The 22,849-nt window shown below is 48.5% G+C and overlaps 1 protein-coding gene across 6 annotated transcripts in view; it reads left to right on the top strand.

Moving 5' to 3' along the window:
• Hecw2 (HECT, C2 and WW domain containing E3 ubiquitin protein ligase 2) overlaps positions 1-22,849 on the top strand; it is a 307,191-nt gene that overhangs the window by 189,199 nt on the left and 95,143 nt on the right. For all 6 annotated transcript variants that reach the window (XM_041668108.1, XM_041668110.1, XM_041668109.1 and 3 more), the window contains 10 exons: positions 1,081-1,175; positions 6,348-6,423; positions 10,148-10,317; positions 10,960-11,102; positions 14,895-14,995; positions 15,391-16,776; positions 18,271-18,366; positions 19,687-19,837; positions 20,467-20,570; positions 21,034-21,158. In XM_041668108.1, coding sequence (XP_041524042.1) covers positions 1,081-1,175; positions 6,348-6,423; positions 10,148-10,317; positions 10,960-11,102; positions 14,895-14,995; positions 15,391-16,776; positions 18,271-18,366; positions 19,687-19,837; positions 20,467-20,570; positions 21,034-21,158 — 2,447 coding nt within the window. The remainder of the gene's footprint in view (positions 1-1,080; positions 1,176-6,347; positions 6,424-10,147; positions 10,318-10,959; positions 11,103-14,894; positions 14,996-15,390; positions 16,777-18,270; positions 18,367-19,686; positions 19,838-20,466; positions 20,571-21,033; positions 21,159-22,849) is intronic.

The raw sequence follows: 22,849 nt of genomic DNA, 5'->3' as shown, positions 1-22,849 counted from the left end.
CTGACTTAGACCATCTTAAGAGAGCTTCTCAGCATTAATGCGATCTTACGTGGCTCTTTGGAGCTTATGGCACAGAGTCTTGGGGGAAAAGTGATTAAGCCATTTAGATAGCTTCTAAAACTTCTGATACTGTCAGCCTCTGACCTAGAAAATATAATATTCAAGGGTTTTCTTTCATCTTAAGAAATACATTATGAAGCCGGGGCAGTGGTGGCGCACGCCTTTAATCCCAGCACTCGGGAGGCAGAGGCAGGCGGATCTCTGTGAGCTCGAGACCAGCCTGGTCTACAAGAGCTAGTTCCAGGACAGGCTCCAAAACCACAGAGAAACCCTGTCTCGAAAAACCAAAAAAAAAAAAAAAAAAAGAAAGAAATACATTATGTTTTTTGTCTTTAGCTTATTAGAATGGCTTACAGGAAATCTCAACAATTCACCCGTCACCCAGAGCAGACTGGAGTCGGGGTTAGATGACAACAGTGAGCCATGGCACTGCCTAGCACATGGCAAAAGTCGCTGGTCACGTTCTTCTCTTTCCGCTCTACAGAGTATATTCAGTATATTATTTGCCCGATACTTTAGCGATGCTCTTAGGAAGTTTCCACAAAGCAGACAAACCTGGGCTTGGTGCACATGTCTGTAACCCTAGCTCTTGAGAGGCTGAGGTAAGAAGACTCGGAGTTCAAGGCCATCCTGTGCTATTACTGAGTGAGCTTCAGACTAGCTTAGGTGGCTATTAAGACCCTGCGAGCCGGGCGGCGGTGGCGCACACCTTTCATCGCAGCACTCGGGAGGCAGAGGCAGGCGGATCTCTGTGAGTTCGAGACCAGCCTGGTCTACAGAGCTAGTTCCAGGACAGGCTCCAAAGTGACAAAGAAACCCTGTCTCAAAATAACCAAATAATGATGATGATGATGATGATGATGATGATGATGATGAAGACCCTGTGAAACGTAAGGCAAAGGGAAAAGCCAAATAAGCAAAACTCATCAGGAACTGGTCAGCAAAGAAGGAATTGTGTCCAGAGAGGATTGCCTGAGAGAGATATGTAGATTCATCTGTTTCTCTCCCATTGCTTTGCAGCGGAGATCAAAATCTGTTTCAAGTACTACCATGGCATTAGCGGAGCCCTGCGAGCCACAACCCCCTGCATTACTGTGAAGAACCCGGCTGTGATGGTGAGTCCCCCCATGGCTGGCTTCCTCCTGGAGCCCGTTAAGAGTCCTATTTTTGCCTGGACAGCCCTGTCAGGGTCACGAGGAACAATGAAAAGGAAACTCGACAGTGTGTTTCAGGAAAGGAAACGTGGTAAAGGTCGCCACGGCCGCATCTGCGATACCTATCAGTGGAAAAACACTTGTGACATAGCTGTCCCATGTACAATAACTCTTCGAGGGAACACGGTGACCCACAGTGTTCTGTCGTGAAGGGTTTTACACGTGGACAGTAGGAAATGGTGGTACTGTATCTCAGGTGGGTTTCCATGCATTCTGTGTGTAAAGGGGGGAGGAGCCCAGTGAGATCATAAGCATTCTACTTGCTTGACACCTGAGGAGAGTGTGTGACAGGGTTATGTATGGGCGCTTTCCTCAGAGGTCACCATGTGTGATGGGTCATATATGGGCACCTTCCTCAGAGGTCACCGTGTGTGAGGTTATATATGGGCGCTTTCCTCAGAGGTGACCGTGTGTGAGGTTATATATGGGCGCTTTCCTCAGAAGTCATGGTGTGTGATGGGGTCATATATGGGCGCTTTCCTCAGAGGTCACTGTGTGTGAGTTATATATGGGCGCTTTCCTCAGAAGTTATGGTGTGTGATGGGGTCATATATGGGTGCTTTCCTCAGAGGTCACCATGTGTGATGGGTCAGTTATGGGCGCTTTCCTCAGAGGTCTGAGTTTAAATTTCTCACCGAGTGCTGAGTGAGAATCTCCTGTTTGGTAAAATATGGACGCTCTGGGAGCCAACTTCTTCATCGAGCCCTCGGGTGAAGGGTAGTCATTGCTTTTGCAATTTTCTGACTTTTTTTCTCTTGGCAGGTCAGCTTTAAAAATCTAGAGTTCTCAAAATTAGGTTGATGGTTTAGGAAGAGTCACAGGCTTTGACATATGGGAATCTTTGCAGTTTTTGTCATTAGTAAAACTTAAGATGATAGCCAGGTTGTGGTGGCACACACCTTTAATCCCAGCACTTGGAAAGCAGAGGCAGGCAGATCTCTGTGAGTTCGAGGCCAGTCTGGTCTACAGAGTGAGTTCCAAGACAGCTGTTACACAGAGGAACTCTGTCTCCAAGAACAACAACTAAATAAATAAATGAATAAATAAATAAATAATAAAAGTCTAGAAAAAAATTTAACTCCTATGACGTGTGTGTGTGTGTGCGCGCGAGCGCGTGCGCGCACGCATGCATGCATGCTTTTATATATGGTTGCTAATTTGGAAATAGACAGGGGCCAGGTTCAACCCCCCACTTCAGGAGGTAGTCCCTATAGATGTCATTTTGGAATTGTCCATCCTCGCCGTGTGCTGTCTTTGATAGTGCCTGCGCCTCTGATTCAGCCGGTCCTTTCCTTTTGCTCATTAGTCAGACATTTCCAGTGGGCGTGTCTGCATGCCCAGCCTACTGCTCAGAATCAGATGGCAAGGAGAACGAGATTGTTGCTATTGGTGCTGTCACGAGGGAAAGCGACATCAATCAGATCCCTGTAGTGACCATTTTGTGAAGAGGAAAGTGACTTCACAATCTGCTGTGCCAGTCTAACACTGGCCTATAGACTTCCTTGCCTTTAATATTGTAAAATAAAAAGTTACAGACCTACGAGAGTAAAGCTGTGTCTAATCAAACCTCTGAAAAACTCATTCTGAGTGGAATGAGAAAACAAGACAAAAGCCAACAGTTCCTGCGTTCCGGGTTGTTTAGATGAGCGATGGTCTAGCTACTACCAAAGGCGGCAGGAATGTCCAGCCCACTGCCAGTTAGATGCACTGCCGTGACTCTCCCTTGAGATTACCCCACCACAGCCTGCAGTTTGGGAATAACTGTACTTCAGTATGACTTCAGAGGTCTGGGTAGAGGACAGCACTACAGTCAAGAGTCAACGTTTTGATCGAAAAACTCATGAATGGAAATGGTGGTCAGTAGATTTCTGAACAATCTACAAGTTCTTGGATCTGTATTCTTGGGTCTGACCTGTTGCAAGGAGGAGGCCGCTTGTTCATCCTGGCCGCCCAGAACCAAAATAACCACACAGAAACTGTATTAATTAAATCACTGCTTGGCCCATTAGCTCTAGCTTTTTATTGGCTAACCCTTACATCTTAATGTAACCCATCTCCATTAATCTGTGTATCACCATGTGGCAGTGGCTTACCAGCAAAGTTTTGGCATGTCTGACTCTGGCAACGGCTCCATGGTGTCTCTCTCTCTCCACCTTCCTTCTCCCAACATTCAGTCCAGTTTTCCCCGCCTACCTAAGTTCTGCCCTATCAACAGACCAAGGCAGTTTCTTTATTCACTAACCTCTTTATTCACTAACCAATAAAGTAACACACAGACAGAAGGAGCTCCCACACCACTGACCTCCTCTGGGGAGGTCAGCACTTCGCTGCTGTAGCAGTGTGGTGGTCCCCGGAGTGCACACCATGTATTTAACTATTGTAAACAGCAACACAGTGCTTCCTTAGTGTGCCTGTTCCATGCCTGATGCGAAGAACAACGCGGAGGAAGACAGCTGAGACTCCGCAGGTCGGGAAATGAGCCCCTGTTTTAATCCTTGTGATCTCTTCTCTCACACTCTGGCAATGAATGAAGGATGAAAACTACCGCCTCCTCTGTCGTTTGTATGTTGACGCTGACGTCTTTGCCATTCATCAGAACATAAGTGAGATGTGTGTCGGACAAAGCCTTGCAACAGGAAACCGTTCAGCTGCTGGGGCCGGTTCTGGTTGAAAGTGTCACCTCCGGGTCTTCCTGGAATGGATCTAGGGAGAGCAAGCACCTATTTAAAAACCTCCCTCTGGTCGCTGGTGCCGACGTGTTTATTATAATGAATGGCCCTGTGTTCCAGGGCAGTGCTTGGCCTTCCTTGTGCGATAAAGCTGTATTCTCTTGAGTTTTAGTTCAGATGAGTATTTTGCCAGGGAGGCGGCGCAAGCTCTCTATGAATTCTTTGGTGATTGTTTTCAGATGAGTCTTTTACCGCACGATGAATTAAGTTTTTAAAATGAAGATTGCAGGGGTCTTCTCTTGTTCCCTTGGAGTTCCTTAAAATATTTAAATTTGTTTATAAGCCTGGTGTTGTGGCGGTAAATGCCTCTATTCCTAGCACTTGATGGGGCGGCTGAGGCAGTGAATTGTGACCTGGCTACATAGGAAGACAGTGTTTGGGCGGTTGGGGGGGATGCAGAGGAAGGGAAGGAGGGAAGGGAGGAGGTAATTTTTAGGCAATCCGTTCATCTTTTCAGCCACAAATAACTGAGCACAAGCAAGTGCCTGGTTAGACACACATGTTCTATTCCCGGAGGGACGTGTCTTACCTAGTAGACAGTGTGTTTCTACTCATGGCGAGGCCCTGTTTTATGGACCCATGGTCCTAGGGTAGCCGGGAGTGTAGATTACTACCCTGTCCCAGGAGAAGTCTGCCACAGTCTGTGTCCTGTGTGCAGAACGTAGGGGAAACAGTCACAGAGATCTGCTGTCTAGACACTTGGCTGTGATCTCTACCCCTGTTAATCTGGGACTTGTGAGTCCGAGGATGAAATCCATTGTAATAATTCACAGTTGTGTTGAGTGAGCACCATGATCAGCAAGAGATTGGGATTAAGGGAGCTGGCGAGTTACGTCACTTGGTCAGGCCTGGGTGTGACTGCACACAGGTGCACTGCCAAGGCTGGGAAAGTGGTGGCAGGTGAATCCTAGGGCGTGTGGCCAGTCAGCCTTACTCTGCCTGGTCAGTGTCAGGCTGATGACAGTCTCATCGCCAAAGAAAAGGAGAAGAGGGGCTGAAACAGGAACTGAGGCTATTCTCTGGGGGAAGACGATTGAACGATAGCATGCCATGGTTCTACTATTGCTAAGTCCAGTAGCCAAGAACCCACCCTACAATACAGCAGAAGCCTGGATAAAGGTAGGATGCCTAAGTAGTAGTATATTACTACTGAAACTACACACTAAGTGTGCCAGGTCATCCTCCCTCCCTTACCTCATATCTCTGAGTATATGTGTATGTATGTATGTATGTATGTATGTATGTATATGTGTGTGTGTGTGTGTGTATTCATTGTGCATAAATATATTCCTCCAGGCATGGTGGTACATTCTGATAATCCCCACACTTGAGAGGCAATGGCAAGAATGCCGTGATGTCCGGGCCAGCTGGGGCTGTGCAGAGATGGGATGAGAATGACCAAGAAAGTGGAAGGCACAGTGACCAGCCAACCACCAAAGAACTCTTGCTGAAGGCAGAATAGTCGGATATCACCAGGGCAGGGGAGGGGCACTGGCGAGAGTTGAGAAATTTGGTCAAATGTCTATCTGATCTCCTCTCAAGGGGCGGGTTCTCTAAATGAAGCGGGCCAACTTGAGCTATACACTAAGACCCTGTCTCAAATATAACAGGAACACTACTTTCATCAATGTCACACACATGTACAGACACACACCAGATAGTGAGACAGACAGACGGACAGATGGACAGAGACAGCTGGCCTCAAATTTGTGACTCTCCTGCCTCATCCTTCTGAGTGTTGGACTTATAGGAATGTATACCATAAACAACCATACTCATATTAAAGGGAAAGTCAGAACTTACAGTAGACGTAGTAAGTTGATTGTATTAAGATTTCGTTGGGCGGTGGTGGCGCACGCCTTTAATCCCAGCACTTGGGAGGCAGAGGCAGGCGGATCTCTGTGAGTTCAAGGCCAGCTGCTTCTGGGCTACAAGAGCTAGTTCCAGGACAGGCCGAGAGCTACAGAGAAACCCTGTCTCGAAAAAACTAAAGAAAGAAAGGAAGGAAGGAAGGAGGAAGGGAGGGAGGGAGGGAGGGAGGAAGGAAGGAAGGAAGGAAGGAAGAGGGGGTAAGGAAGGGAGGGAGAGAGAGAGAGAAAGAGAAAGAAAAGAAAGAATTCAAAGTTCATATTTTTTAAATGGGGCAAAGATCAACTTTAAATATAAACCTTTGATCCTGTATTTTGGAATCTTTATTTGCATATCTAGGATTTGAAATTTTGAAGACATGCACTGCAATGCATTTGATATAAAAAAAATCATTGTATATCCAAACACATGAATTTCCCTGGACCATTGATAGCGTGATCCTCATATGAAATTTCACACCCGTTTTTCTCCTCAGATGGGGGCGGAAGGCATGGAAGGCGGTGCTTCCGGAAGTCTGCACTCTCGGAAGCTCGTCAGCTTCACGTTGTCAGGTAAGTGTCTGGGTGTGGCCTCCAGTCTGAGGATGCCCAGCGTCAGTGGAAGGCATGGTTGTTTCTTTGTCCAGTGTCATAGATGGCCTGTAAACCATGTTATTTTGAGTTCTTCTGCTCAGACTTCTGGAAAGCCATGTATGTATTTGACCATGATAAGATTAGGTGATGATTATGTTCAGAAAGTGCTGTCTCTCTCTCTCTCTCTCTCTCTCTCTCTCTCTCTCTCTCTCTCTCTCTCTTTAGCATGAAAAAGGACTGTGTGAGTATGTGAGGTTGTTGTCAGTGGGTGTAAATGGTTAAATAACTCTGCCAAGGAGCTTTGGGGATTTGAAACCACATGAGCTTACTTCATCTAGAGAAAGAAAAAGTTGGAAGTATAAACGTGAAAGGCAGGCCTTTTTCTGTGAGGGTTACACACAAAGCAGATGACTGTTTTCATGAAATTAAAAAAAAATATATATTAATAAGTAAAAAGATAATGGTTTCCTGTGTGGTAAAGTACCCCTCACCCCCCGCTGACTGAGCTGAAACCAGCATTAAAATGATTGGAGCTTACTGCCAAAGGGAAAGTTGTTTTGATGAAACCTCAGCTTACACAAATTGACATTTTGGGAAAAAAAAGAAGTAGACATGTGCATGTATGTGTGCACTGGGCTGCAACAGGAAAAGATGAAATTTATTTTGTACATGGAGCACTGTCAGAAAAAGGTTTGAAAGCCACTAACCTAGTGAGAATGAATTGGCGACTCTAGAGCCAAGAATGCGCTAAGAAAGCTGGTGCTTGGATTGGAGTTTTCAAATAGACAAGGGGACGATTGGATGGTAACTTATACAGAGTCTAAAGGTCTAAAGTTTATCCGGCTCTGTTAAAAAAAAAAAAAAAAAAAAGAACCAGTCGGTCTGAGATTTAACTGAGATTCCATTTTCTCTGCTGAAAGAGTGTGAATGAGCATCAGCCTCTAAAGGCGACCCTTGGTGTCAGCCACCTCCACACGCTGTGATGGTCCCATCAGGACCAGGCTGGCCATCATCTTCTTTAGTTTCCTTTTGTATCGTCCTTTTTGCTTCCTGTGGGGTGGTTAATTTGAAGGTCTCCTTTCCTTCCTTCAGCTTCCTGGCGAATCTCAGACCTTGTAACCTGGTGGCTTATGGTTTAGATCGGGCCCGTGTATCTATTTTTCTTGGGACCTTTGGGATTTTTAAAGTATCGATCTGGGTAATCAGAAGATAATTTAAAGCCCCATTGTCTAGCGTTTGCCCTCAAACCGATTCCTGCTGATGATTGACGGCTCCTGCTTTAGACCTGGGAAGTTATAGGGAGTTATAGACCCTGAAGCCCTTGTGGCAATTGGGAACAATTAGCCACCCCCAGTGATGGTTCGCTATGCTCTGTTGACTTCCTGGTTTAGAGCTATTGAACTATGTGTCTGGCTGATGTATATCACTTCAAACATGGCAGTCACATATCGATTTTGGCTTCAGAGGGAATGCTGTTAACTCAGTGTAGGAGAATTGCTACCGGAAAGTAAAATCATAGGGTGTCTTCCTGAAAATAAGAAACAAGTTCTAGGGCATCGGTGACTCCATCTTTAACTGCTTTGGTCACATCCCAGCACTGTTCCCACGGAAGCTGGCTGCCTGCGGGGTGTTTGTCCTCTTCTAGATAGACTTTTGCCGCACGTACCGAGACTTGTAAAAATCACAGGAGGGGAAAAATGGATTCTGTGATGTTGATTCTAAAACAATTAGCACGGCTGAAGGCTGACAGTGGGTAACATACTTATCTGAAAGATTGACGGGCTGGAACGGCTGCCTGTAAATGTTCTATGCTTGATTATCGAAGGAGAAGCAAGGAAGAAGCCCGGAGACCTGAACTCTACAGCCTGGGCCAAAACTGTGTCTTGATTCGTGTTTTAAGTCTTACCCAAGTAAGGCTGAAGCTAGGATATCCAGCGTGGGTGCTCTGTGGGTTCGCGTTCTTCTTTGGTCTGCTGTGTGATGCGGAGTTTGTGAACAGGGAAACAAGGAAAATAAAGAGAAGCAGGAACAGAGAGAAGAGAAGGGGCTGGATCAGCAGAGTGCAAGGAACTGGCCGTTTATCACTGTGTTAATGAAGATGCGTTCATCTGTGCAGTGTGTCAGTGCGGAGGAGTTGGCATCAAGGTTATCTAGCTCTGTCAGACTCTGTGGCAGCTGTTTCTGGCCACATTACTCCTCAATGACTTCAAGGAAATCCCCTGCTTGGGAGTGAACTCAATATCTAGAAGCTGTCAATCTGTCTTGAGTCGGAGGCAGGGATCCTCAAGAAGGGCAAGAAAATCAATGTGTGAGCTGTGTTTTCTTCCCGAGGCCGCTTTACGCCAACCGAGCAAAACACGCAGTTGGTCGAGTGAAAAATCTGCACTTAGTAAAGACCGGATAGTCTATGAAGTATCGAACATGGGCTCACTGGGATGATGACAGCAGCTTCACAGAGGGCCTGACTCAACCCTCCCTTGTCCCTTCCCTCTCCTGCTAATTTCTAGGTCAGCCATCAATCTCCATCTCATGCAGCGCTGTCAGCGTGGGTCCTTACAGTTGACCATCTCCCTGTTTGCTGATGTATTATCCATCCCTTCCCCTGCCGGCTGAGACCTTAGACAGCCCTGGTCTGTTTTCATCCCATGTATCTAGGCCATGTGTTCTTGTGTCCCAGCCCATCTCTTCCGAAGAGTGAGCTCTGGGGATACATAAAACCCAAGCCAGGGAAAGGGTGTCCCTGTGCATAACTGCTATCCAAGCTAGAGTGATCCAGACCTCCAGGTTGATCTGAGCCACATACAAACGCAGGCTTGTTCATAGCTTTCAAGATGGTTTAGCTGCAGAGCTGCATGCATCACGTTGATAGTCTCGGGAAGGTGCTGTGGGCCCAGCTACGGCAGCATTAGGTCTGGACATGCGTGCGCCTGTTCAGCTGACAATCTAAACGTCTCCTCGCTGAGACGGTTTCAGTGATGACTTCTGGCAGCTCATGTCACGTAAAACATATTGTGAAAATAAGGTAAGTTGTAAGGTATTCCCTGAACATTTAAATTACTTTATAGGTTATGGGAAAAAAACAAGTGAAGAATTGTTCAGAATAATGGCACTCGCGTGTTAGAGTTCTTATAGAAGATGCATGACTTTTAGGGTGTATCACAAATGAGTGTGGGCTTTAAATTTTTGATCTCAAGTTAGACTTGCTTCAGACTCACACATAGATACATACATGCATACATATATAGTGTAGATATTTGTGATTTTAGATATGTGGGTCTTTTTTATGAAAGAACATATTTTTATAAACTGATTACTGAGAGTTTCTGTTTAGAGATTACCTTCCATTGTGGCTGACCAGTCACACCGCACCCTGAAGAAGATGGTGGGGACCCACAGACATGGGGACTCTAAGGGTTCCAGATGTAGGGGCATGAGGTCATGAAAAGGGGCTGGCCTTATTTTTGCCACCTGGGAGATCCTCCTGCCGGCTTCCTGCCGTGACCCTCTCGTTATCTGTGTGACACAGAGTGACTGGCTGTCACTGCGTCACTAGCCCCTTGCTGGTTAGGGCTTTGGGTTCATTAAGAAGGCCTGAGTCTCATGCTAACTGGGATGTCTGGCTCCTTCCTCCTCTCTTCTGTGCTTTTCCCTTCCCTACTGCCTGTCCCCTCTCCCTGCTTCTCCCGACCCCCTTTCTTTAAAGATCTCAGGGCAGTTGGGCTCAAGAAAGGGATGTTCTTCAATCCCGACCCTTATCTTAAGATGTCCATTCAGCCAGGGAAGAAGAGCAGTTTCCCTACGTGCGCCCACCACGGGCAGGAGAGAAGGTCCACCATCATCAGCAACACCACCAATCCCATTTGGCACAGAGAGGTAAGACGGACCGGGGGTTGGGGGCGGAGTGTCTTCTGCCTGACGGTACTTGAGAGGCAGGCTCATCTTTTCTCTCTGCACTCTGTACAGCCTTGAGTTGTTGATGGGCTTGGGCAAGGCAGCTGCAGATGTCCGGTTTTGTTGAAGGGGGCACACTGCCCGTGAGCTACTTCCTTCCTGTTAGGGCCATGTATGCGCTAAGAGCGGCGAAGGGTTCACTCTCTGGTACAATTTTGTGGGATGCTGAAGGCTTAATGATCAAAATAGATGTCTTGATATTTTAAAAACTAATGCAAAATGTTCATGAGGAGCTAAACATACGACAGTTTCCTCAAGAACGGGAGAGTTACAGTATTATTCCCTGGCAGAGCCCAGCAGGGCTGGGACAAAGGGGGAAAGACGGGCTTCTAGTTAAGTTTTCTATCTTTTGGACTAGCACATAGTTCACTCACATTAAAGTTTCTCTCTATGGGCTTTAGCAAATGCTCTTTATGAGTTCCTAAGCGAGAATAGGAGTTACAGAAGCCGGGAGTATGGCCTCTGAGTGCCATTCGGGTTCCAAGGCTAGCAGTGTCTGTCTATAAAACGAGAAAAGGTTCCACGTGTCTTCTCAGCCAGCGTGTGGTCTGTTTCTGGTTTCAGAAATACTCCTTCTTTGCACTTCTAACCGATGTCTTAGAAATCGAAATCAAAGACAAATTTGCCAAGAGCCGCCCCATCATCAAGCGTTTCCTGGGGAAGCTGACCATTCCGGTACAGAGGCTGCTGGAGCGTCAAGCCAGCGGGTAACGGACGGGCTTTCACTGTGGGGGACCTGGAGCTCAGTCTGTGCTGGGGCAGCCAGAGTTGCACGTGACAGTCCTGGGGTGTGTCTCGCTGAGAAGAACTGGGACATATCTCTTTAAAAAAAAAAAAGTGTCCCTATGTTCAATTATGTGTATGGGACCCAAAATACCCAGTTTTAATGGCACACTTTCTGGTGGTATCAATCCCCTCTCTAAGATTCGCCCAGTTAGCCATCGGTGACAAACCTCATAGTATTCAGTCCATGTGAGGGCGTGTTGAAATCTCGCTACAACACCCTTCATTGGGCATCATATCACCGTTATGTTATCCTGCTGAATTCCATCCATGGAGCCCACCTTTGTTCATGAGGCACAGAAACAAACTGATCTGGGGCTTTCGTTTTAGTTTTTATTTTTATTTTATTTTTTGTTGTGGTTCCCGGGAGCTGTAAAAGTAAAGAGATGCAGCATGCCCTCGTCCATTGTGCAGGGTGTACTTTTACGTCCCGGGTACTAGCAAATCCAACACTAGAAGTACCCTAGGATAGCACGGCGAGAGCATTGTGTGTGTCATTTTGCACACACACAACCTTTTGAACACACAGTAGTGGTGGCAGCAGCAGTGCCTAGGGGGAGTCCCTTGGGTGAGCACCGTCCTGGCAGCGGTAGTGAGGAGATGCTGGGTTTGCACCGTCAGCCCTTGGAATAGCACATGGATTTGCCCATGGAGCCTCGGCGGCTCCAAGAGGCACATGATGCCATGCCAGCTGTCCCAGAGAAGAGGCATCTGAGGCTGGCAGGCCAGTGGTAGAGCTGCGATTTGGGGGCTCGAGACCCTCTTTTCTCTGAAACACCTTGAGTGCTGGTTGCAATTGTTGCTGTGGAAACCCAGCCCCGCGCATCCTCTACAGTTTGCTTGGGTTTCCGTTTCCTCTTCTGAGAGCAATTGGCCCTCTAGCACTTCAAACATGAGGCTCAGAAGTCCTCACGAATTCTGATCCGCTTGGCTTGAAGATGTGAACGTTGTGTTTGGACAGCCCACACAAAGTAGAGATAATACAAATTTCTAGAAGCCTGGTTTATCTGATAAAAGCTGAGACATGGCAGTGATTTTTTTTTTAAGGAAAATAATTATAGCTTCTAGAAGACACATTTTGAGAGCTTTCCAAATTGTTTTAACACATATCAACAGTGAAAGGTGATGATGAGGTTCAACTACAAAGAATCTAATACCTTTCTCATTCATGTAATAATATATATGTATCAACTCTGTGTACTGACAGCAAGAATGATCAAGGGAGAGCTAAATCTCGTCAGTCCCCAAACTGCCATGAACTCTCTGCTGCTTGAGTGAGTCTTCTCAAGAGCGGAACACCCACCGGGTCAACAGACCCAGTTCTGTGTCTAGTGGAAGAAACGTCCAAACTGCACTCATGAAGTATCAGGACTGAGGCGTTTCTCTGAGCACGGGTTATAAGCATTGCTGTCACGCTAGAGACGTCCGTATTTCTAACCTGATGGCTGTTTTCTATCCGGTTGCTTGAGTATCTATGTGGTGAACTGTGGCTATCGGAAATAGTTGGAAATGTCCAGGGTACGGCTATGTGGGTTAAGCCACACTCCCGATCTGTTTTTAAGGCATCTGTTTCGATGTGGCATTTTTCATGGCATGGCTGACTTCTCCCTGAAACACTTGCCGTGGCCCCACGCTCATCAGTTCCCCCATCAGTGAGAAAATGCCTCAGGCACCTAGGGAAAGTCTTTAGTGTTTATTTTTATAATAATAGTAACGTATAGCATATGCTGCATAGTGATGTAGCACAGCGGGAGGCAGGCTGAGTCGGAGTAGGACGGGACAAGCCCAGGAGGAGGACCACGTCCCCAGACTGGCACTATTGTACAATAGTGCACTCTCCACGGAGGGTCTGCGGCCTTCGGGGGCTTTGGTGCAGAACAGGTGAGCTGAGGTGAGCTCAGTTAAACTTCTTCCAAGTAAAGGTTCTCGCTCAGCAGTTGGTAAAGATGTATACATTAAGCGCCTAGTAAATGTCAAGAGCTACGCTGGGTATTAGCAATGAGAGAGTCGCCGAAACAGATGGGCACAGTCCTTTATACTCAGCTCTTACAAAGCATTCATTCTCTCCCCTATCTGTCGCTGCTGCGAGTCTTCCGTCATCAGGGTCATTATTTCTTGGCAGAAGAAGGGAGGAACCATCAGTCTCCTTTAACAAGGAAATGGTGGCCATATTAGAGACAGAGTGCCAAAACAGATGGAAGAAAAGACAGGGAAGTGGAGACAAGGCATAGCATCTGCTGCTCGGTGGACACACGAGTGTGCAAGCACCCTTGTGCATGTGTGTGTGTGTGTGTTCTCTAAATGCAGGAATACCGGACTGCAGTGGTGGGGGGAGCAGAGGGAGGCGTCCCTGTTGTTAGGCAGATTTCAGCGGTCCTGCGGTTCTGTTATGCGTTCTAGTGCAGTTTGGGAAGAGAGTATTGATAGCTGCGTTATGTCCCGGTATCCCGCAAGAAAGAATGGCAGGAAGAGGAACTCCACCCAAAGCAGCCCCGAATCGCAGACCGTGAAGTGAACTTGTGCTATCAGGGGCTTCTGCCGCAGGATAATATATGACTCCCCCCCCGGGTCGGTCCTCAAGGAGCTTCCTAGCTAGAAAGCAGGGCTGACGCTTCCTGCCCAGTGGCCAGGGGGTAAAGAACAGCATATCCCTAGAGACCTCAGCAGTGTGTGCCTGTCACTCAGTGAACACTCTGTATAGGGAAGCAAGATGTTAGATAGCATCCATCGAGAACAAGAAACATGACGTCATGGATGAAATGCCTAAGAACTTGACTATGAATTCAGGTGAATTATCAATTGGTAAATGCTTTTTTTTTTTTATTTCTTAAGAGATATTCACACCCGGGTGGGGTGGCGCACACCTTTAATTCTAGAGGCAGAGGCAGGTGGATCTCTGTGAGTTCAGGGCCAGTGGAGGACAGAGCAAGTGCCAGGACAGTCTCCAGGACTACACAGAGAAACCTTGTCTCGAAAAAACAAGATTAAGAATGTGTTCATCTATGTAGGTAGGTTGACGCCCCAATGCTAGCTAGTAGCTCTCTGATGTCCAGTGCTGCAGACGCGTCTCTTTCCAGAACGGCCAGTAGAGGGCAGTGTGAGCGCAGAAATAGTGTGATTTCATTAGCCTTTTGGTTGGTCTCTAATTAGAAGTCAATCATCGCTTGGCTCGCAGTTGCTTGCATTTGAATCTGGGAAATAGACATGGGCTTGAAATAGCTGGATAATTCCATCTTTAGGAAAGCCAGCAGCCTAAGGCAAGCCAGAGAATGAGCGGTCCAGCTATGGTCCCCTCTAGCACCAGACATGGGATGGATGTGGTCCCCGCTCATTGCAGAACTGCTTGTTAGAACCTGAGACTCAGTGGGAGGCCAGGTGCCCTGAGATCAAGAGCCATCAGCCCCATTCCTTATTTTGTTGGTGAGGAAGGGGAGGTGGGCACCTCTCTTGCTCACCCAGTTGGGGCAGTCGTCTGGGAGTGACCTGGTTTTGTGTTTTCATATCGCTCTTTCCCCTTTGCTGTGTCCTATCGCAAGGCTTTCCTGTGTCCCCGGGTCACTCGTGCAAATGAATAACAACACATCAGGTCGTACTGTGCTCGAGCCTGTATTTACTTAAAACTCTGAAGGTTCCAGGGGCCGTCTGTGGGGCGTGGGGTGGCCCGTGGGAGGAAAGCAAAGGTACAGCCAGGCTGAATGGCCTTTCTCCTCCTGCAGTGATCAGATGCTCAGCTACAGCCTCGGCCGAAGGCTCCCAGCGGACCACGTGAGTGGCTACCTCCAGTTTAAAGTAGAAGTCACATCCTCTGTCCACGAAGGTGAGGTGCCTGTGCAAACACGTAAGCGCGTGCCGCGTTCGCTAGGATGATCGTTAGCATGTGAGCGGGACAGTTTCGTGTCTGGTGCCAAAACTGAAATGGCTTCCCAGTGATTGCCTGTCGTCTTTCAGAGTGCTTAGGAAAATTTCTTTAGCAAAGACGGGCCCCCGGAGAGCTTTGTTTGCGCTCTGAAGCTAGGCTGAAGTTTCTTGCAGGAGAGAGAGCATCTACGGCTCCTACCCCAAACTTTCTGCAGGACTAGTGAACCCGAGCAGCCAGCGGATGCTGCCCCGGGGTCGCATGGAATGACAGAGCTTAGCAAGCTGGTTAGTGTCAGGGCAATAGATTTCTCTGTCTTCTTCCTCCTGCTCACCAACGCTGCTCTTCCCACCCAGATGCATCTCCCGAAGCTGTTGGCACCATCCTCGGAGTCAACACCGTTAACGGAGACCTGGGCAGCCCTTCTGATGATGAAGATCTGCCCGGGAGCCATCACGACAGCACCGTTTGCGCTAATGGACCAGTGTCTGAGGACAGTGCCGCCGATGGGACCCCCAAGCATTCTTTCCGGACTAGCTCTACTCTGGAGATGGACACAGAGGACTTAATCTCTACTTCCTCAAGGACCTCACCTCCCAGAGGTCGCCAGGATTCTCTTAACGATTACTTAGATGCTATCGAACACAATGGCCCCTCCAGGCCAGGGGCCGCTACCTCCTCCTCCGAGCGGCCCATAGGCGCCTCTCCCAAACTGAGGAGTAGTTTTCCCACTGACACAAGACTCAATGCGATGCTCCACATAGACTCGGATGAAGAAGACCACGAGTTCCAGCAAGATCTAGGCTACCCGTCTTCCTTGGAGGAGGAAGGGGGCTTGGTCATGTTCAGTAGAGCATCCAGAAGTGATGCGGGGAGCCTGGCATCTCAGACCAAGCCAGAGGAGGACAACCCCGTTGAGAACGAGGATGCCTCTGTTCACGAAGTCGCTTCCTTGGAAGAGAGGCCGGAGAACCTTCCAGAGCTTGCCGATGGCTCCTTGCCCTCAAGTTCAGCCCCTGATGACAACGAAGCCAGCCTAGAGCCCTATCCCAGTGCTGACCAGGGCGGCGCTGAATTGTCAGGCTCTCAAGAGGCTGATCAGACCCCGAGTGGTGCGGACACGGGAGCCTCTGACACATCTGGAGGGAGTCGCAGAGCTGCCAGTGAGACCGAGTCCCTGGACCAGGGATCCGAACCTTCCCAGGTGTCCTCGGAGACAGAACCCAGTGACCCTGCCAGGACAGAGAGCTTCAGTGAGGCCAGCACCCGGCCCGAGGGGGAGAGCGACCTGGAAGGTGCTGACAGCTCATGCAACGACAGTGTGACCACACAGCTGTCCTCGGTGGACACACGGTGCTCATCTCTGGAGAGTGCGCGATACCCAGAAACCCCAGCCTTTTCTTCCCAAGAAGAGGAAGAGGGGGCCTGTGCAGCTGAGCCCACCAGCAGCGGCCCAGCAGAGGGGTCGCAGGAGTCCGTCTGCACTCCGGGTTCCTTACCTGCTGTGCAGGTGCCCAATGGAGGAGAAGCAGAAGGGCCAGGGGCTGAGGCTGCCGCTCTATCTGAGCAGGGGGAGCTGGGGGAGGTCTGGCAGAGGAGGGAGAGTCTGGAGGGAGCTGCTGCTGCTGTTGCTGCTGCTCCTGATGCTGCCACTGAGAGCCAGCCCCAGGAAGATGGGGATGCTGGGGACAGCCAAGGTGCCTGCGAAGGGGCCGCTGCCCAGGAGGAGGGCGCCACCGGAGGTAGGAAAAAGAAGACAGCATGACTCTTAGCTTAAGCATATCTGTTCAAAAATAAATTCTAAAGTTTCCCTCCCTGTAAAGGATAGTGCAGCTTGCACGTGTAGGTGAGTGGACAGGCAGAATCCTCACCTGGGGCTCAGGCATTAGCAAATGGATTAAGAAGGGGAAGAGGTAGCCTGGGCTGGGCAGTGGTGGCACACGCCTTTTATCCCAGCACCCAGGAAGCAGAGGCAGGCGGATCTTTGGGAGTTCTTTGAGGCCAGCCTGGTCTACAAGAGCAAGTTCCAGGACAGGCTCCAAAGCTACAGAGAAACCCTGTCTCGGAAAAACGAAGAAAAAATAAAGGGGGGGTGGTGGAAGCAGGTTACAAATTATAGATACCTGAAGCCTTCCTGTGTATCAGGCCTTCCAGTCCAGATCGGGGAGGCAGACCCAGGCTTCACTGCTCCCATAACCGGGGGAGAAGACACGGTTTTTGTGCCCATAGATCTCCCTCAGTTCCAATTCAGTCTTTTTAAAACCTGGATCCCCTATTGCTGCCGTAAGAGGCCCGGCACACAGCAGTCTTCAATCTTCAATAAGATACAGAATCGGTCTCTGCCTTAATGTAATGCGTGGGGGTTATCAAAAGTCCCTCTTTCTTAAAGTCCCGGGACGGACGCTATGGGCTCTGCATCAAAACTTGGTCCAAGAAAGATCAACTGTGTTGAGTGGTCATGCCAACGCGTGAAGATGGAGAACAGGGGCAAGCATGTTCAGACATAAAATCTTCCCTGAATCCCAAGAGTGATTTATTTAAAATGCTCTAGAGAGGGACAGTAAGAAAGAGAAGGGACGGTTTTATGTGCCCAAGTAGCAAAGACTCAGATAGGAATCATTCCTTTTCTTTTGGAGTGGGGGGGGGGGGGCTGGTGCTGTGGCCTTGAGGATATGTGCCAGGCAAGCACTGTGTGAAAGACGTTCACCCCAGTCCTAGGAATCGTTTTCTTATTGTGTGATTTATTTTTCTGCCTAAGTTATCATGTTCTTTCCCTCCGACCCCTATTTTGCTTTCCGTCAACCTATGGTCACTTTGTGGCCCTGTTAGTACATGAGCAAATTAAAGGCAGGGAGGGGCAGTGAAAGAGGCATGCTGGGGACATTCCTCTTGGGTCACCTCTTCTGAGCCCCTACATCCACGCGGAAAGAGATAAAGAGAGCGTGAGAACAACCTTTGGGGTTGATCTTCAGTTGTTTGTTTACTTGCTTTTTATTGAGACAGAGTCTTGCTGTGTGGCCCAGGCTAGCCTAAAACTCGCTATCCTCCTGCCTCAATCGACTGGGTCCTGGGATTACATAGATGTAATCGCAACACATCTGTCCTAGATGTGCGTTTCTCATGTGTGTGTGTGAGAGAGCGTGCATGCACACGTGTGCACATAGAGAGACCTATTTTGAGGCAAAAAGGAAAGCAATCCCTGGGCAACTCGAGTAACTCTTGACCTTTAATCCTAGGTTCACAAGCCAATGGCCACCAGCCATTGCGGTCACTGCCTTCAGTGCGTCAGGATGTCAGCCGGTACCAGAGGGTGGACGAGGCTCTCCCACCAAGTGAGCAACTGTTCGCTAAGGGCTTAGCCTACCTGCAGTGCACATGGGTGACAGGCAGATCCACCCCATGGGTCCTGGAGGAGAAGGTGTCTGGGAGATGACCAAGTGGCTGTGATCTGGGATGCCCTGACCGGTCACTCCTCCCTGGTGCTATTCTAAATGAGAGGGCAGCCATGGAAAAGCGAACGTCGCTATGTAAATGCTGTAATTGGGGGAGCAGATCCTCATATTTCAGCCCTTAGTTGGCTAAGTAATTTTTAAGATTGTTCTACACAGCAGCACGATTTTAGTGAGTGCGCAAAACGGGGCGCTCTCGCGAGAATCTCCCCCTGGAATGTACTGGCTTTTCGTCTCTTCCGTCGGTTTAAATTATTAAGCACAAGGATCTGAGTTTTTTCCTTCAGGATATACAGGGCATGTTATTAATTTCAGAAATTAGCCTGTAGTTTCTTTTGGAGGGGGGGATGTAATCATAGTATGAGGATATAAAGAGCGTTTCATTCTTCTACTTCCAGAAGACACTGAGCCCCTGAGTTGGGGGCTGAGGACTAGGGGTGTGGGAGAAATGGCTCACAGCCTAAATTGCACTCACCTACTCCTAATCAGCACAAAATGTGAAGTCTGTTTACATTTGTGAGAGCAGCTCACAGCGTGGCTGAGCATGCGGCTCTGTCAGGTGCCCTGTTGGAGAAGCAGCTGGACAGATGCCCTCGCGGTGTGTGGTTTCCTCTCTTTTCCACTCTCCTTGCGGGTCTCTACCCACGTGGGCCTTCCTGTTGGACCTTCCCATGCTATCAAATATGGGGCGGGGTGTGAAGAGAGCCAGCTACTCTCCATCCAAAACCTACATTTTTCACAATTGTGTCTAAAATATACGCATGGACATTTCTGCTAAGCTGGGAAAGGAGGGGGAAGGGCGCAGGTGGAGAAGAAGGAAAAAAAAAGATGAAATCTGGGTGAAAAGTAAACACCGATACCATTTTTGATGTGAAACTATCAAAAAACGATACCACCTGCATTTGAAAACAGGTGCTTTCAGGTAAAGAGGGCCGAGGGCGAGCAACATGAAAAGATGCTTTAGATTTAGAAATTCTTTAAGGGTTCTGTATCCTCCATGCCTCGGAGACTTAATAACCAGTAACGACAGCTTTCCAAGTGGACTGGGGAGGCACGCTGGGCTACGCAGTGAGGTGTGTGTTATTAGCCACAAATTATAGCGTGCGCGGGAGGGAAAACTTGCGCTGAGCTTAATGAGCCGTCTTCCTGGCCCAGCTCCTCCTCCCCCTCCTCATCTCTCTTGGTGTCCTTCCTGCCCTTTAGACTGGGAGGCGCGCATTGACAGCCACGGCAGGATCTTCTACGTGGACCATGTGAACAGAACTACGACGTGGCAGCGGCCCACTGCTCCCCCCGCCCCCCAGGTCCTGCAGAGATCCAACTCCATCCAGCAGATGGAACAGCTGAACCGGCGGTGAGCATGCCCCTAATACTCTCTCGCTGCTCTGTCTCGTGGTTGGGCTTTTCCCTGGTGTGCAGAGGAGAAGACTCGGCTGCTTTCAGCTTTGATGTCCCTGCCACAGAGCTGTGTGTGTCATAGACTGCATTGGATTCCTCCTGGGGGAAAGAAAACAAAACATAAACGCACATACATGCATGGTTGGGGAAGTACAAAGAAAATAACTGTAGTAATTCCTATAATGCATTGGATTTTAGTAAGGCAAACATACACAATGGGGATTTGAAGCCAAACATCCCTTACCATGTAGTCGTATGCACCTAACATTTTCAAAGCAGTCAGGCCTTCTCTGTCAAAAGCTAATTGTCATAGGACATCAACCTGGTTTTTTTCCTTCCTTACAGATAGGTTTTCGTTGGTTAAGGGACACAGTTGTTTTAAGTTTTATTAATTTGTCAGGAAAATGGTCTATAAAGATGGGAGGGCGGAGCTTCAATGTGGTGTCATTTACAATTAAGCAAGAGAGCTTCCTGAGGCGGAGGACAGGAACCTGGGACCCAGCACTTGAAGTGGAGAGGCCTGGAACTTTGGGTTCTAGGGCGACTTCCAGCGGCTGGAATGTAACGCCGGGTTCACGTTTTCAGTTATCAGAGCATCCGGAGAACCATGACCAATGAGAGGCCTGAGGAAAACGCCAGTGCTATCGACGGGGCAGGGGAGGAAGCCGACTTCCACCCGGCCAGCGCAGGTAAGAGAGGGCCTTTAGCCGCAACCTCGTAGATGGAGAAAAAGAACAAGGGATTCTAAGAAATAAGCTATCCTTTCGGAGAATTCTTGTTCTTCTGTAGATATAAGAAAACTTGAAAAACAAAATAAAATAAAATATTCAACAGAAGTCTTTCCTGATACTAAACCTTCATGAGTTCTGAGGAAAGGATCACAAAGCCAAACAGATTGTAAACCGCCGTAGCCTCTGAACGTGTGTCAAAGTGGAACAAGAGAGTAGCCATCTTCAAAAAGCTACGGATGCATTACCACATTGATAACTAGAAATGAGAGCCAGTGTATTGTAGTGCCATTAAGAATCGTTTGGTTTACACGTGAATTCTTTGGCAAAAAAAAAAAAAATGTTGTTTTTAGGGAGTTGAAGTCCTAGCAATGGATGTAAGCATTATTGTTTAGTCCTGAAAGCCTATGTGATCTCTGCTTAGATTTCCGACGGGAGAGCGTCCTGCCCCACTCTACCTCCAGATCCAGGCTCACGCTGCTGCTGCAGTCTCCTCCTGTGAAGTTCCTCATCAGCCCAGAGTTCTTCACAGTGCTGCATTCCAACCCTGTGAGTAACAAAACCGGGAGGAACACGCTGGAAAGGACCACGGGGCCGAAGACAATGATGCCCCTCACTTGTGACCTGCCCCCCCCAGCTCGTGACCCTTCCACTCATGACCCCCACTGGTGACTGCCGCTTGTGTCCTCTGCTCGTGACCCCCCCCCCCCCGCTCGTGTCCTGCCGTTCATGACCCCTGCTCATGATCCCCTCCCACTCGTGACTCCCGCTCTGATGCTGGGACCCATCGGGAGTATCTCCCCAGTGCTTTGTGTGTTTGGAATGCTGCGCTGAGTAATTTGCATTTAAAACAACCACTGCCTAGTCTATATAACAGACATCCAAAATCAAACAAAGGCAAAACCCTTTAGAACGGACTGGCTGATAAATAGTAAGAGTTCATTTCCCACCATCTTGGGGGCTGTGAAGTTCAGGATCCTTCTGGCTGACCTGGAGTCAGGTGCTGTCCTGATATCGCTCATGAGTTGCACCCTCCTGAAAAGGTGTGAGAGCTGCCTTTGGTTCTGCTTTAAGGAGGGCGGGGGCACTAATTCTACTGGGGAGGATCCTCAGGTAACGGCTGAGTTACCTCCTGATGTCATCCTATTGGTGATTAGGTTTCCGCAAATGAATTGCAATGGGGTTTGGCACGGGGTTGGGAGAATCACATCCAGTCAAACCCTACCAGGAGGGTCATTCCATCAGACTCCGAGGGTTGAGGGAACAGCTTTGCCGAAGATGTTAATTGGAGAAAGGCTGTCTTAATTGTTTATGGAAGTCAGCTGGGTAGAATCCATTCCTCAGGGTGTGAGCCGAGAGGAGCCTCAACTAGAGAAGGACCCAGCGGGAGCAGAAGCAACCGAAAGTTGGCAAGATTTGGTGGGTTAGAAGCTGACGATTAGACCCCGAAGTTGGTCCTGAAGAGTGAGGATATCACATTAATAACTGATAATAACAGGGAAGTTAGAAGGGAAGGGGAAATCTTGCATGTGGCAGAACAAATCAAACATCTTAGGAAAATCAGACTAGACCAAAGGAAAAGACGACGCTGGCATAGTACTAGTACCGGAGGTGTCTGTGGAGTACTTTCTGAGTACCTGTTTACTGATATTCACGTGTTTCTGCCTAACTTCATAAGTATGTGCATCTCCATGGATTTGCTCATCACAATGTCCTGGTTTACAGGTTTGTCTTGGAACGAAAATGGCTTGAGTGGGGAGAGAGCATAGGTAGCAAGGTCTTCGCAGCTTGCACGAGGACTTAGGCTTTTGCACACTTGCCGACTTTCTATTCATTCCCTGGTATATACTAGGGAATGAGTAACATTGCAGGGTTTTTTGTTTTTGAAGATGATGCAGAAGGGATGTGTGAGAACAGGTGTGTAACAGAGGGTGTGTAACTCCACCGGGAAGGCACAGGGAAGGGGTCACGGATGGGAATGTATTTGCAAAGGGTTCTGCAGGCCGAACGAGAGCTTGTCCTACGGACACAGACATCAAGAGCAGTGTAGCTAGAAGGAGCAGTTCTGTCAAGTAAAATCGTGGTCATTGCTAGAGACGATCAGTGATGCTGGGCCAGCAGTGCCATGGTGTAGCGCTGCTGTGGAGACAGGGCACAGGGAAGTCAGACTTGAACCCAAGCTTGTGTGTGGCATGAGTCTGGGAGACGATGGTTTTCTACAAAGAGGGATAGACTAACAT

Source organism: Microtus oregoni, unplaced genomic scaffold (genome assembly GCF_018167655.1).
Source record: "Microtus oregoni isolate MIOR12 unplaced genomic scaffold, Mior012 000018F_ref0000195, whole genome shotgun sequence".
NCBI classification, from domain to species: Eukaryota; Metazoa; Chordata; class Mammalia; order Rodentia; family Cricetidae; genus Microtus; species Microtus oregoni.
Note: the sequence above shows the minus strand (reverse complement) of the source record. Positions and strands in the feature narration are given on the sequence as shown.